The following is a 16,510-nucleotide window of genomic DNA, read 5'->3' on the forward strand; positions in this document are numbered from 1 at the left end:
CCAAAAAAAGAGGAACAGGCATCATCAGCACATCTCTAAGGACCGGTGTTCTGTTTCCCTGGCAAAGTTGTCTTTAGTCACAGCTTTCATCCTGTGTTGACCCTCACAGCAGTCATTAAATGATGATTACTGTTGTGTTAAGCTGCGTTTAGTAACCGATCTTATCATCCATGTTTACTGTCTCCCTCTAGATTGCTTGTGCCATCTTTGCCGCCTTGCTCCACTTCTTCTTCCTGGCAGCGTTCACATGGATGTTCCTGGAAGGCGTGCAGCTCTACATCATGCTTGTGGAAGTGTTTGAGAGCGAGCATTCGCGGCGCCGCTATTTCTACCTGGTGGGCTACGGTGTTCCTACTCTGATCGTCGCGGTCTCGGCTGCGGTGGACTACCGGAGCTATGGAACAGACAAAATGTGAGTACACTTGATGCTGCTTTTCTCAAACATGTTTCAGAAATCACAAACTGGATGAATTCAGAGATGACATCAAATACTTTTGCTTAACACCACAACGAAACTAAAGGGGGAGAGCAGACTGACCCAAGTTACCCACTGTGTTGATGATAAAGAAGTTACTTTAATGGAACATTATCTTCACACTGAGATTATTTTGTCTTCTTAATTTAAAATAGATGCTTAATAATGTTGCGATAAATACGTTTAACGAAACACTGTTGTTTTTAAGGCCAATAAAGGGAATATTGACTAGTGATGGGTTGATGAGGCCTCATGATACTGCATCAGTTGTATCATGATGCAGTGTCTTTTTTTCTAAAAAGGCCACTAGATGGCGCTCTCTACTTTATAAACTTTGGCTCTGATCTACTAATTCAATAAAACCTGGCATCATTTTCACTGAGGGTGCCATCTAGTGGCCTTTCGAGTATTGTTTTGATTGTTTAAGCGCTTTGTGACCCGGGTCTCGAAAAGCGCTATATAAATAAATATTACTTACTTACTTACTTACTTACTTTCAAACTGTATCATGATACAGCATCAGCTGCTTCATGAGGCTTCAACAACACATCCTGCACTGAAAACACTTTTTCATGAAACCCAATGACAAGAACACAATCATTGAAACATCATTATGTTGTTGTTGTTGTTGTTGCTAAATGCAAGAAAAGCCAATCTAATGAGTAATATATGCATTGCATAAAACTGCCAGTGATGGACCCCCTTCTGTTTTCATACCCTAGAAAGCATGAATATCCATCCAACCAGAGTATGTCTGCATTAAATAAGGTTCATTGACTCACATGGTCACACATGCCATTTTATTTCTCAAGGGAAACAAATTGTAGGACATTTACATCTTCGAATCAAACAGAATATTGGGTCATCATGTGCATGCTTTGGCTCCTTTTTGCCTCATGAGTGTGTTCGTCTTCCCTGAATCCTGTCACATCCACACTGGTGGATGAAAACCATACGCTGGCTGCTAGGAATGTGATTTCATCCACTTTTTTAATGGAGCACAAGACTTATTTTCTGGCTGTGAACGCGCTTAGTGCTCCTGAATTGACATATTTGCGACAGTGAAAATGCAAGTGTGAGGCAAGTTTGGTTAATGTGTTCTGCATGTTACGTTATTCAAACTACGTGCTTTGCAACAGGATGACGGAAATGCATGGACACTGATAAAAGAAGAGATAAATAGAAGCGTACAGAAGATGAAAAAGTTAAAAGAAAATAAGTGTGGCAATCTTGCATTAATAAAATTCATAGTTCTCCTTACGGGGACCATAAAAAAAGTGAATTGCAAATTAGATGCTCAACCCCGTACTCTCTGTTAATCACAAACTCATCAGAACGTAATAAAGACCCACATCAGCAGTTCGCCTCTGAGATGTTTATTCTGAATGAAACACACACACACACACACACACACACACACACACATGTAAGAATCTGGTCGACGATGCATTTCTAGATAAATGCAGTGATAGCTCTCGGTGATAAATGAAGGCTTGGCATCATGTGAACAATCAAAATCTGCCAGCAGTGCAACAATTATATCGAGCACTGTGGGATGGAACCAAGACATGTGTGACAAGAAAACCCCTTTTGCATTGCATCTATTTTCATTGAATTAGAGATTTCACAGCATTTCCATTAGGCTCCCTTGATTATGAACTCTCATTATAGAATGATCTTAATATCATCGTGACATAATATGATGACTTAATTACATATTTATTTTATGACCGCATATAAGAGAGATTATCCTTATCAGGTGTACAATACTTTTTAAATTATATTTCCCTTTCCCCTCAGGGTTAGTTCTCCCAAAATTCAGACTTCACTCATTTTCTCCACCATCATGTGAACTAAGAGTTGGGATTAATTTCAGTTAGAGTTATTTACTAAAATATACATCCCTTTAGTGTAGCAGCGGAGCTCAGTGGTCTTCGTCTTCATTTTCCTCCAAAAAATCCGTATACCTCCGTGGTGCTCGTCTCTAATGTTGTATTGAAGTTTCAACGAGAAGCATTGTTCAGGAAAAAATAACCAAGTCTATATTTAACGCTTGTTTGTGTCACGTTTCTTATGCTTTGCTTGTTATTCTTTAAATGTTTGCCACAAACGAGCATGGAATATAGACTTTTTTCAGGAAAAATTCTTCTTGTCGAGGCTTCAATACAAGATGGACATTACAGACGAGCAATACGGTTGTTTTTAAGCATTTATTAGAAGACGTTTGTCTAATCCAAACTCTTAGTCGACATGAGGGTGAGTAGAAAATAAGTGAAGTTGGAAATTTGGGTGAACTATCACTTTAAACGTTCAGTTTCTCCAGATTTTCTTGGCAACAAAAAGTAACTCGACCTGGAGAACAGATATAGTGAAGGTCTGTACTTCTTGATAACAGCATTTGTTCAGCACTAACACTTCTAGTAAATGTTTCCTGTAGAGTATATTGAAAGCATCAGTAAATACACTGATCAGAACATGATAAACTTAAATAGCAATTTCTGTGTGTATGATCATCACTTTACACTGAATCAACCTATTTACGAATGCAATCACAAATTGATGGGAGTAGGCTGCAATGCAGTGAGCCAGCTCACCATCAATCAGGGTTAAGTATCTTGCTCATAGACACACCAACACAAGTCCGGATCATAGCCACAGGCGAACAACTCAAATGTCTGAGCTCCTCTGCTTTGATGTGGGAGAAGATGTTGTAGCAGCAGTTCATCGATATCACCCGTTTTCAAGCATGGAAGAGCAATCAACGACAGCTTATTACTGGATTATCCACCTGATCAGTGACTGTTTAGTTATGTTGCCTCTATTTTGAAGGTCAGGGGTCTTTTTGCTGCTTTTGTTTTACTGGTTCATTACTTTTAAAGTTCACTTTTTAATGCAGTAATGCTAGTGTTGTAGTTTGGATGTGAAATCTGAACAAAAAGCCAATATCTTTTATTGTGAATTTGTTCTGAACATTAGCAAAAATACAGCAATTGAGTAAAGAAATTGGCCTATTTTTGTTTAATGTCTGAAGACAGTTTGGAAATTTGAAGACATGACTTTCTTATAATTGAAAGGTAAATTTAACTGTCTCTTTATTTCCTCTCCATGTGCCGACGCATGGTGTGCGCCGCAGAATGAACAAACGGAGCTTTTTGGAAAAAAAGAAATCTGTTGCTGTAGCTCAGCAGGATTTAACAAAGTAGCTCATCAAGTGATCTGACTTGACATACTTATAGAATACTTATAGCAAACATAGGAGTAGAGGAGACTTAAGAAAGTGAGAGTCAGCAGTTCCCAGCTCCTCCTTGATTCTCTCCATTAAATGAAGAGCAAGTCAAACTGAAATGATGGAAACTCGGGTCATAAATTAAAGCAGCAATGTGTTGAGTAATGCACTTTACAAAGAGCCCACGGATTCATCGTCATCATAAGGTGCTTGTTTTACTTTCATTTATATTTTGGTTCTATTGCTTGTTACTTGTTCGTCTCATTCCATCTTTGAGTCTGAGGAATGGGGAAACAAATATCCAAACAGCGTTTCAGTCCTTCTTCGGTCATTTGCTGGCTTTTAATACTTTTTATTTCCGTCCTTTGAATTAAGTACTGCTTGCACATCAGAATCTTTCAATGCTGATATTTTTATTGTATTACTTCATTTTAGAACGCTGAGTCTGTAAAAGCCTGTATTAAAAAAAAAAGAAAAGAAGTCAATGAAATATTTGCTGATAACCACTTCTCATTCTGAAGATGTCATTATAAATGTTTCCGATCGGCGATGGTTGGAGATGTTTATTAAGTTTTTGGAGTACCGTGAGAAGTTGCAGGGTAAAGGGGGAAATCTACTTACAGTTCTTACATCCCTTTAAAAAATGCAGTATGATAAAATATGCTATTCTGAAGAGCCATTATGATATTAAACCACTAAGTGGTAGAGTCGAAAAGCCTTATCCAAGTCAAACTAAATTAAATGTATTTTGAACGGATTTTAATTGGTTCCTTGACATGAATTTCTACGGTGATCATTAAGGCGCGATAATCTAGTGATTTGTGGTTTTCCTTCTGTGAAAATAAAGCAAATTCCTGACTTGTGCTGTAAACCCTGAAGGCGAGTCAGACGCTGTAAAGCATTTGTTCCACCGTCAAAAATAGATGTCCATATGCTGTTGAAGGGGAAATGAAAGTATTAATAATTCAAGAAAGACTTTTTCATTTTAAAAAAAAAAAAAAAACGGGTCTACCAGCACTTGGTCTTAACACTGCTTCCTTATTTATCAGGAAGAGATTGATAGACGTATTATTTTGATGTGACGGAGGAGGTCGGGAGATTTAATTATTGCCGTCGAAGAGAGTGTTCATACTTAGCGACGGTCGCCACTGCTCTTCGCCGAGTGTTCCGGGACTGTGACCGGCGGACCGGAGGTCAATGCAATACTTGGGAGTGATACAGTTGGAATTCAATTTCGGAACTAATTGAATCATCCATTAATGATCATCTGTGATGGTAGCTTCTGAACTGAGCGCTGGAAATTATAGAAGAATTAACCAAAGGACTTTGTTCTAGTCGAACATGTTTCTTTTCCCCCTCGTATCAAAGAGCTGACCCGGCAAATACACATTACAATACTCCCTTTATAAACATTTTAATTGTTAAATTTTGTTTGTCTTTGCTTTACTTTTGAATGGTTTTCATATTTTCATTATTATTTATTATTTTCCTCCTTGTAATCGTGCATTGTTTGTTGTGTGGTTATTAAACTAAATACATAACTTCTTTTTGATAAAGACATAATGTTCACATAATATGTTGCTTTTTTTGTTTAAATAAGATCTCATCTATATACTGTTCTACTTGGATCATTAGTGATTAAATAGAGAGAAGCAAACAGAAGAAATGTTGTCATTTTTCATGAACCTTATTCTCAGTTTTCTCTTACTGACGAAAATATTTTGTTTATAGTTAATTGATCATTTTCTTGTTGCGAGGGTGTTTTTATTCTGTTGTTCTCTTCAATAGTTATTTTCTCGCTTTTGTTTCTGATAAAAATTCATTCCATGGTCTATTTTAAATTTCTCATTTAGTTTCTACTTTTGTAAATTGATTTATTACGTTTCTGTGCTTTTTTTTATGATTTAGTTTGTGTTCCAGACTTTTAATTACGTTTTTGTTTATACTTTCTTTTTTTTTTTTTAAATATAACTTGTTTTCTTAAACGTGTGAACCAAGCTATGATGGTTGTGTCGTTAAAGGATCTTCTTATTATTATATTTCAATATATTTTACTTTAAATAAAATATAATCTCTGCTTGAATTTATGAATAAAAGCTACCTGACGGATAATTTAATTTAATTTAACAATTAATATCTTCATATTTATATTTAATATTGACTCATAATTGATTTTTTTTTGTTTATATTCTTTCACTTCTTCATCTTCCCTCGTCAAATATTTTACTGGTCCTTGTAGAGACTTTGCCGCAGGCAGTGGTTGTTGTAAAAGTTGATTTATATTTTGTTGTTTAATGTTTTGTGTGGTTTCCTCTTTACTGTGAATTTGGGCCATTTTGGTTATTTGTGTTTTTAAGTGAACTAAATAAGCAAATCTATATTAATGATAAAATTTGATACGATTATCTTTATTTCTGAAACATCTGAAAAATGTAAGTAAGTAAGTAAGTAATTCGTATTTATAGAGCACTTTTCTAGACCAGGGTCACAAAGTGCTTAAACAATAAAAATATCCAATACAATATATACTTAAAAGGTCAAGACAACACCGAGAACAACACAGTAGTAGCTTTCTCTACTTAGAAACTATAAGTTAGAGACCCTAAGATCCGAAGTTGGTGGAGTTAAGGGGTAGAGTAAAATTCTTTGTGCAGGATAAACATCTAAAAATAGCAAAGTAACTTTTGTTGTTTTTCAAACCGCGAGTTGACGATTTGACTTCTCAGGGATTCGGTCACGGCACTGAAATGGAAATGTAGTGAAAGGACAAGGTTGCTTATTGACCAGTGATTCGTGTGATTTGTATTTCGGTAGCTGCGTAGATGGAAGAAACCTTGAGTGTCAGTTTTGTGACAGCTCACGCTCCATATTTCCCTCACTGTCGCTCACTTTGTGGGGAAAAAAGAAAAACATCTTGCCTTCAGTCCATAAAAATAAATCAGACTTTTCTTTTCTCCAATTAGATTTCTCCCTACGACTCTGAAAAATATTCCAAAACTGTCATCTTTGATTGCCAGTGGTGTCGAAAGTTTTTGTCCACCATGTATGAGTGATTTTTTTTTCACTTTAACGGGAGACATCTCATCAACTTAAAGACAAGTAGTCGTGAAAATAGATAAGAACGTAACGAACTAATGCATCTCCCGCTTGTCATTACAGTTGCTGGCTTCGTCTGGACACGTACTTCATCTGGAGCTTCATAGGACCTGCAACCTTGATAATTATGGTAAGAGAGCGCACCCCGACGCCCCGTCCACCCTCCTCCACTCCACTGTTCATTAACCCTACTTAGCCTGCAGGTCGCCGCTTAAATGGTCTACTGAGATCCTTCTTTTTATCCTGCCTTCCATCCGCTTTCTCGTTCTCCGCCATGTCGAGCATATGTGCTACCGCAGGGCACTTTGTCATTGGGAAGAAAAAAGAAAAAAAAAGAGTGATCTGAGGATTTGCAGCAGTTTGTCTCTGCGCTGCAGTGTTCGGGGCAGGAGGAAGTGAGGGGGAGGGATGTGTGTGTAGGTTGATCTCTGCTCAATATGCAGCGATCGTGATGGATTTTTGGTTTAAATCCAGCATTCCTGTTTTCCCTGCGTCATTTATCACACGCCGTAATGATGGGAGGTCATATATTGAAGTAGATCGGTGCCATTGGAATATTGAATGGTTGAATGTAACATTTCAAATGACTTTTTATTTTATTTTATAGTTTATGATTGTTTATTGTTTTATTTCTTTATTGAAAGTTCACTTTGTTTTATTGAATATTTAAATTCCATTATGTGAATATCTATAATTATCTTTTTTTATACATAGAGTTTTATCTTTTAATTTCAAAACATACAAATCCAAATGTTTAGTTTGTATCCCTTTAAATTCACTACAAAAATTCTGGTATAACAGAACTTTTAGCCAATCATGCGACCCGCAGACGTTCACGTGACAACTATGAAGCACTTGCACTTCACAATTCAGGTATTGAATGAGTCAACTCATTTTCAATGCCTGGGGTCTCACTTCCAACCGGATTGCAGAGAATTATGTCATTCTCTGATGAATATTAAAATATATGAGGAAATAAAATACATTTTTTATGGAAATATTACATTAAAAAAAATCAACATCTTTACATATTTGAAATATTAATTTAAATTATTTAAAAAAACTACTTATAAAACAGGAATAAAACTTTAAAGAAAAAAACAAGTTTGAAAATGTAAACTATTCAATATTCTGATGCAACTTCCATAGTCACTAAAGCACACACACACCTACACACACAGACACAATGAATTCAAGTTAATTGTTAATTTCATTCAGTCATCACACTAATATAAAATTGCATTGATAGTCCTATTTCTTCACCTGTGTTTAGACACTTTTCTCTGACAGCAATGATTATATTAAAAATAACAAATAACTAATAGAGTCTCTTTTATACTCCTGCTCGTGTTGCTGTGAATCCTGCGATATAACTGCTGCCTTTCTGTCTTTCTGTGCAGTCATTTCTAGACTTGTTTATTGTGTCCTGTTGTGGATCTGACACAATCTGTTGCTTTCATTCATTTTCTCTCAGTCTCTATGATGTTGGGCTTAAATCACCGGATCTCTGACAGGTTTAGGCATATGTCAGCCGATTGCCGTCTTGCTATTCATTCTATTTATCGGGAAAAATTAATTCCCTTTCCACCCACTTCCTCATCTCGTCGGATTATCACAGCAATGCCGCCAAAATATGTGATTCCAACACCTCCTAATACAGCTGTTACCGCGCCGCAACAATTCATTGCCTAAATCAAACATCCATAATACACTTTCACGCTCCAGTTTGAAGTAATCACTCGCAATGCATCTTTGTGCGCTGCGTGACTCAGTCTTTTATTGGAGAAACACACCGCTGAGAAACTGTAGTGTTGAGACGCTGGCACTGCCACACAAACGACTCACCCCCCGGAAATCTGGACCGGGTGCGGCGTGTCATTTTAAGCTGTTCTGAATGGAAAGCAAGGTTTGTAATCGCTCGACAAACTCTTGACTTGAAACATTCTGCACACCTCAGAAAGTAAAATATATATGTATTTATTATTGTTGCGTATTTTTGATATAATCAATAACCCACTTAATGGGAAAAAAAAGTTGAGTTGTTGAATAATATACTTATTTATGTGACATTAAAGTCTGATCTGCAAATGGTTTTCTATCATTGGAAGAAGAAAATAGTGTGATTTTATTCAACATAGAGACAAGATCAAAACAACATTATGTGAGAAAAGGAAGCATAAAAGCTGGGACAAAAAAAAAAAGGGAAGCCGACTGCTAGATAAGCTAAATGCCAGCACAGGGGTTCCTAAACTTTACCATGCTAAGAGATCTTGTTTTTTATAAAGCAGCACTATCTTCCACAGCAGCTCTGTTTGTCTGCTCCTTTGGTCTTCAGCCTGTCAGAAATGTCATGCTTTATAACAACAAGCTACTTGGTATCGGGAGAAATCACAGAATGTGACATCATCAAAAGTGAAAAAACTTGAGACTCTGAACCATTTTCCCTTAACATACAACATGCAAAACACCTAAATCTTCAAACACATTTTATTTTATACTATATTAAATAATATTAAATTGCATTATTCCCTTCTCTCTAATTTTCGGAGGCCCATCTAGCTCTGTCTGGTCTAAGAAACCACTGTACTAGTATCCCACCACTAACACTCTCCCTAGCCAATGCTGTTTTAGGAATTAACTAATTAACTTATTAAAAAACTGCATACCATATTCAACTTATACACATTCATTTAGTGTCTTTTTTTGGAAAAACATGAGAGGCCAAATGTGTTAATTCATGTAAAAGTTTGCAATAAAAGCTCCTATATCTTCATCCAGTTCACATGGATGCATTTGAAAAATGTGATTTGAACATAACAAAAAATGAAATAAAATATAACACATTTAGTTAAATTAGCTGACAATTAGCAGGATTAAAATCTAGATTCAGTTCATGATTGTGAATGATTAAAAATCAACTCAGTTCTTTCTTTGGGAATGTTTTTAAAAATTAATAAAATGCATTTAAATATATATTCAGCTTGAATAACATAACATGTTAACAATGGTCAGGTACATTTCCTGACAGAGAGTTTTCCTCAACAATGTGAGCGATGTTTTTGTCTGCAGGTGATATTTAGGACTGTGAGATACTTCCTTTGGTTTCGTGACAAATTTAATCTGTGATGTATAAATGTTCTACAGAGGCAAGATCAGGCCTTGGTTCAGTTAGTTAGATATGAAATATTTTATTTAGCTAGTTTGTTGTTAGCTAAATGTATATTTTCAACTACTCAACTTAACTCCTCAATGGAGAATAAGATGTGATTCTAAACTCCTAAATTATTTCAATCTCCGCTTCAGAAAAGTTTGTTTCTCTCTCTGTTTGTCTGTGTCTGACAAGTGGGCAGGATCATGTACACCTTCTTATATGGTCAATAATGAGCTAGATTCATGCCTTTGATTCACTACCATGAGCTGCTCTCAGTTTTAGATTCATCAAATACTCGCATGTTTACCATCAGATCTGAGTGTTCAACGTCCTTCATGAAAATCTTTGCCGCATTTACTCGCGCTTCATGAACGATACCCAACGTGTGAATAGTAAATATATAGCTAGAACGACTGGGTAACATAAACTAATGTCACTCTATTCACTTGAAATGAAATTACAGTAAATTCCTAAAAATGTTTAGAGTCTTGTAATATCATGAAATATAATATATTTCAAAGTATCTTTACACATGGAAACATGATTAATCTTTGAAAGATGTGTGTCTTCAATAAGTCATTCACACTCTTCTCTCTGAGTCCTTGAGAGCAAATAATCCAACAGTGCAAGCTGGCTGTCAGTCAACCAGACTCATGACCAGGTTAAATCTCTCAAACTACACACGAAAGTGAAGGATCTTTTATTTCATGAACACAACTGTCTACTCCCAAGTTATTCACTGCAGAAACAGGAAGTGACACGTATGAAATTCAGTGACACAACTACTAGTTCATCAATAAATGCTGGAAATAATTCATAAATAACTGTCTATAAAATCTTCATGGATTAAGTAACTATGAATGTTGGAAACTTCTTCCTGCTTCTGAACATAGGCTTAACTTATAAAACATTTAAGATTCACTTAACCAAGGGTTTTGAAGCTTATATTTCTCCAACTTGTATTTTGGAGAGAAAGCACATTCCGAAAATTGTCAAGCTGAAAGCCGTGCAATAATCCATGGCAAAACATTCCATGTTTCCATGTCAGATGAGGAGTCTGTCAAAGGAAACATCCCTGGTCGTGGCAGCTTCTCCCTCTGGTGGCTCTTAAGCGCGAATGTGATGAGACAAGTGTGAATAAGTCAAACGGAAAGTTCCCTCATACAAGTATGCAGCTGTCTTTCCTCACCGTTCCTTGTTTAGCGTGTTGTACCTCCAAAGAGGTTTCCTGGGATTTTGTGCTCTGTTTGGCAAAGTGGAAAGTCTAGCACAGCAAAAAGCCTTGATTTAAAATGAATGGAAGTGATGGATACAAGCTTCAATCTCTCTCTCTCTGTCTCGCTCTCTCTCTCTCTCTAACTCATTGTTTCTTCTGTGCATCTCCCTCACAGCTTAACGTGATCTTCCTTGGCATTGCTCTCTACAAGATGTTCCATCACACTGCCATCTTGAAGCCGGACTCTGGTTGCCTCGACAACATCAAGTAAGAGCCAACAAACTCCATCATCTGTGCAACATTTCCGCCTGTGGTTGTTTGGATAATCACGCTCTTTTTGATATTTTTAATTCCCTCTTCGAAAAAAAAAGAAAAAGTAGTGTAAATCCGTTTCAATTTCTTATGAGCAAACCAGGGGTGTGTCCTAAATTGTGCATTTCTGCCCTTAATATTTTGAGTGGACAAGTGCGTCCAGATGTGCGAAAATTTAGTGCACGATGAGCACTCAAATGGTCAGAAAATGGACACTTTCCACCCTTAAAAGGCCGCCATCTTAGTGATGTAGATGACGCTACATGGAAGCTACGTCACTGACGACGCGTCTTTGGAGCAGATACTGGTGTAAATGTCTCGAGAAAAAACTATTTTTTACCACAAAACAACACAACAACAATAATTATAACAGTAAAACACGGTACTACCCTGTCAAAATTTGAGCACTGAGCACTGTCTTACAGTGTACTTTGAAGCAGTGCACTTGGAAAAGTGTGCGATTTTGAGACACGGCACATGTATCTCTGAAGAAACCTGGAGAGGAATAGGTCAGCGTGAAATCAGGGGTTTTTTTTCTGGCCACCAACAATGAATATTCATCATGTGGTAACTTAGTCCGTGGTTGACATTTGAGAGACGAAGAGAGCGCAAGAGAGAGCGTGTGCTTGATAAATATCAACACACAATGTGATACCAATAATTATCAGACGTGAATCAGGAACAGCTGGAACCATTAAATGTTACCCGTCCATGCTGCTCCTCAAGTACTTAATGGCTCAATCCGGTTTTTGTTAATTGAAATGGCAAAATAAACCCACTGGAGTTGAAATGAAAGCGCTTTATAATTGTGCTTAGAGCATCTGTACTTCAGATCATCAGCTACTGCTGACAACCCTGGGTTGCTGTACGTCCAATATCTCCTCAGCAGATGACGAATCTGCAGTTAGACTCGTTTCTAAACCGGTTAAGACACGCGTGTTTGTGTTTTGCTGTCGTTTTTCTGGCAGTTTTCGCCGGTTTCAGTCGGAGACCCGTGGCCTCTGTCTGCCCCGTGTGTCCACGCTGTGATAATGAACACAAGCACGATAGCTCTCAGCACAGATCCACCGTGTCAGAGTCCACCATCCCATCCTGCCCTTTTTTCCATCGCGCACTCGCAGTGGGATGTTCCTGAAGCACAAACTTGCTTCTTAACCGCTGTTTGGCAGCACGGCAGCCGCCCGACCGGTGTTGACCTCGTGGTCATCTGAGGGGGACGGTGGAGATGTTCCGCCTGACCTGCTGCTGCTGATGATGGAGGACATTTTTCTCTGACTGATCCTGGCCTTTTTCAAAGACACGCGTCACAAACCATGGAAAATAAATAAGGAAACTTACAAAGCCACTTATATTACAAGTTAATAAATCCATCTATTAATACGAGGCTGACCAGTGTGCGGTCAATAGTACAAATCGAAATTTTCTTTGGATATTAAAAGTTTATTGTTTTGACATTGTGTTCATCTTGTTGTAGTTTATATATTTTTCGCTATACATATTATTTATTTTTTAATTTCATGGATATAATTATTATGATTTAAACTGTATTTCACAAACATTATTATATAATTAAGTTAAGTAACACTTTTGTGTAAATCATTTCTTTTTAGACTTTCTGTTATCTCTGGGTCAAGGTGACCCGGTGGCCAGACAAGCAAATGTGTTCGACTAGAGGGAAAACAATGAGTACTTTAACATTATCAATTATATTATCATGTATGATATATATATGATTATATTCCTCTAGTACAATATTCACATTATTGATTCTTCAATAAATACCAATGGGTCAAAAGCAATCAAAAGAAAGGTTTCTTTTCTCAAGTATACCTTATGGAACAGTGATAGAAATAATCAATCACTTATAGTTACACCACTATTAACCTTAAAAACGAATAATATTGTTACAAAAAGACATCAAAGTGAAAAGTCATTTTGATAATTTTCGGAACATTTCTCAAACCATCCGTGCCAATTAGGAGGCCAAAAGTTTCAGATCAAACTCAAAGCTTGTAAACTCTAGACCAGTTCAGTGTAGAGGCGACGAGGTCGAACTATGCATCCAAAATGAGCATTCAATCAATACTTTCATTAGCACACATTTGAAATCCCTCTTCATCAAGACGGGGAATTATTTTCCGATTATGACTCAACCTCAGTGGGTGGTTGCAGTTTTAACCCTCCGTTTTCTCGCCGAAGTGAAGTCCAGCTTCCATGCATCAAACCCCCTCACACAAGAAGCGCTCCGACATTCTCTCCATTCCTGAGAAAAATAAATAATGTGAACACCGTTTTACTTTAAAATCTATACATGATTTTGTCTTGACTTTAAAAAACAAACCATTTTCTCATTTCAGATTGCAAAGCAATTGTAGCTCTTTCTGGACCTGATCAGAATTGCTCTCGTTATTTCAGACTTGAAAGAAGCACAAACCTTTCTCTTTCTGAACTCCAAATAATCCCCAGAGCCAGACAGACTATTTGTAGAAAATTCATATCCCTCTCCTTCTGCCATTCCACAATAAAGAGTGTCAACATGAAGAGAAAAAGAAAAGGCATGATTTGACTTTCTTCTTTTTTAGTGTGGAAAGTTTTTTTTTCGTCTTCCCTTTATTTGACGCCAATTACAGATTATGAATATATCAATAATAAATTAAAAGAATCATCATTACAGTCTAAAACCATTTTGTCATCACTTATTGGCCTAATTGTATACTAGGTAATAGTAGCTGATGCTGTATCATGAAACAGTTTAAAGACCACTAGATGGCACCCTCAGTGAAAATGATGCCAGGTTTTATTGATTGAGTAGATCACAGTCAGAGATTATAAAGTAGAGAGTGACATCTAGTGGCCTTTTGAAATGAAGACACTGTATCATTAAACAGCCGATGCAGTATCATGAGGCCTCATCAACACATCACTAGTATGTTATAACTGGAAGAAACTCACTGACAGAGCCCACATAGATTACACATTATATTAATGTTAGCTGAAAAAAAATCATTATAAATCCTCGTAAAATAGCATAAGGCTTTATAACAATTGTTGTAATAGCATAAGGAAATTAATAGGCATTTAATCATGTCCAAGGTTTAGTATTATATTTCATTATTGATCATAGTTTTTAATCCTTGAAACAAAAACCATTAAGCAAAGTTAGCTATTTGCAGAAACTAGCTAGGATACATACAAGGACACATAGGTGCATGCACACACACACACACACACACACTCACACACAAACACGTGGACAAATACATTCATACAGTGCTATGAGTCAGCAACAAAATCTCCTGATAGGTGCAGCGTTGGCTTGAGAAGTTATTTAGGTTCGTAGAGAACATAGACTTCTGTGTTTCTCTGACTCTTGTTTGTAAAAAAAAATGTTTTCTCCCAATGTGCCAAACAACACGTTGCTTAAACCAGAAATCCGACTGCAATGCAGGCAGAAATGATTGCAGAAGGAAGATAGCCTCAAATCTTATGTCATCTGTTGTTTCTCTCATCACATGGTTAAACAACAAGTAGCTCTTCTTGTCCTCAAATACTTTTGTGAGTATTATAATAAATAAGACCGTTATATAAGGACGCTGTTGCTGAAGTGAGCGACTCATGGGTCAGTTGAGTATAGCTAATTGGGAAGTGTCCTATTTATTCGTTCTTTCACGCCTCCTGATTTGATTTCATCATGTGCGAGGTTTAAACACCAACGTTTCATCTTAACTCCACAGTCTTCCCTCCACCACATTACTCCGATGATTAGGAAAGCCTTTTTTCTTTAATTTGATGTCCTGTTTAACATCTTTCTGTTTTCCATCGACCATCTCTCCACTCCAGCTACCGCTTTTATGACGGATGTGTTATTGTAGAGTGGCACTGGTAAGATGCAGCATCCCTCAGTGGAGCGTGCAGACGAAAATTGATATTGTGTTTGATGTGTTTCCTCCCAGATCCCTTTTTGTACTTCCTCCTCCCATCCTCCAATAATGGAGACAGCAGACCTTGTGATTCATGTATTAGGACATGACTTTTGCAACATCGCTCCCGTTGAATCCAACAACCTCCTGATTGTATCAAACTCACGCTAGAGTTTCCAACCGCCTTCTTCTACCTTAGCGTCAACTGAAGTGAGGCTAACAGGGAGAGAGAAACATGAAATAGCAGCTTTTGATTTATTTGGATACTCTCAGGTGATTAACATTTGAAGACACCTTCTATTGAGGAATTATCAGGCTGTGGAGTCTATAAAAAGACTTAAAACAGGTTCACTTCACAGATCTCCTTGTTAAATGGTGTGTGACATTACAAATTAACTCATTCCGAGGGGAATTGTTCTAGAGATTTGCTCACGTGAACTCGAACCGTCATAAGAATTGTTGCATAACCTCTGGGTCCTGAACCAACTGCCTTTAAGTTGTACGACTACAGATAAAACATCACACCTCATGTCTTTAAGTATATATTTTATTGAGTATTGTTTTGATTGTTTAAGTGCTTTGTGTCGCTGGTCTGGAAAAGCTCTCTATAAATATAAATTACTTACTTACTTACTATGCTAAATATATATTAAACTTAAAACATCTCCAGCTGGATAATTCCTTGATCAGGGGTCGAGTAAATAGCTATTTAGCACAGTCCTCTGCCACATTTAAACTCAAAATGTATTACACGAAACACTATATCAACAAAAGAAGAAAGAAAAATACACCTTAAATGCAATTCAACTAAAAAACAGTCAAGGTCTATCTGAATATTGTACAAATTGTTTTAGAAAATTTAAAAAAGGTTTTATTTAAATGTCACTGGAGGAACAAACTCCACTCATTATTAATGAAATAAAGTCTTATTAAAAAAAAAAACGATATTAATGAAATGGGTACTATTTGTGTAATAATCCAAATTCAACCTCTGTATTTCATCATCCTTAAACAGGCTTCAATTCTGTTTGGATGTATTTGTTTTAATAATATTTTTGTTAACTTAAAGGTAACAAAAAAATTAAATAATGATCCCAGTTTTCCATTTCCTTTA

General features: G+C 36.7%; 1 protein-coding gene across 1 annotated transcript in view; it reads left to right on the forward strand.

The window, feature by feature from the left end:
- Positions 1-16,510, forward strand: part of LOC148082303 (adhesion G protein-coupled receptor L3) — a 222,398-nt gene that overhangs the window by 187,012 nt on the left and 18,876 nt on the right. Inside the window, exons 17-20 of the mRNA XM_087789467.1 lie at positions 192-412; positions 6,861-6,927; positions 11,340-11,431; positions 15,317-15,358. Of these exons, the coding sequence (XP_087645593.1) occupies positions 192-412; positions 6,861-6,927; positions 11,340-11,431; positions 15,317-15,358 (422 nt within the window). The remainder of the gene's footprint in view (positions 1-191; positions 413-6,860; positions 6,928-11,339; positions 11,432-15,316; positions 15,359-16,510) is intronic.

This window comes from Callionymus lyra, chromosome 4 (genome assembly GCF_982586985.1).
Source record: "Callionymus lyra chromosome 4, fCalLyr1.hap1.1, whole genome shotgun sequence".
Classification (NCBI taxonomy): Eukaryota; Metazoa; Chordata; class Actinopteri; order Syngnathiformes; family Callionymidae; genus Callionymus; species Callionymus lyra.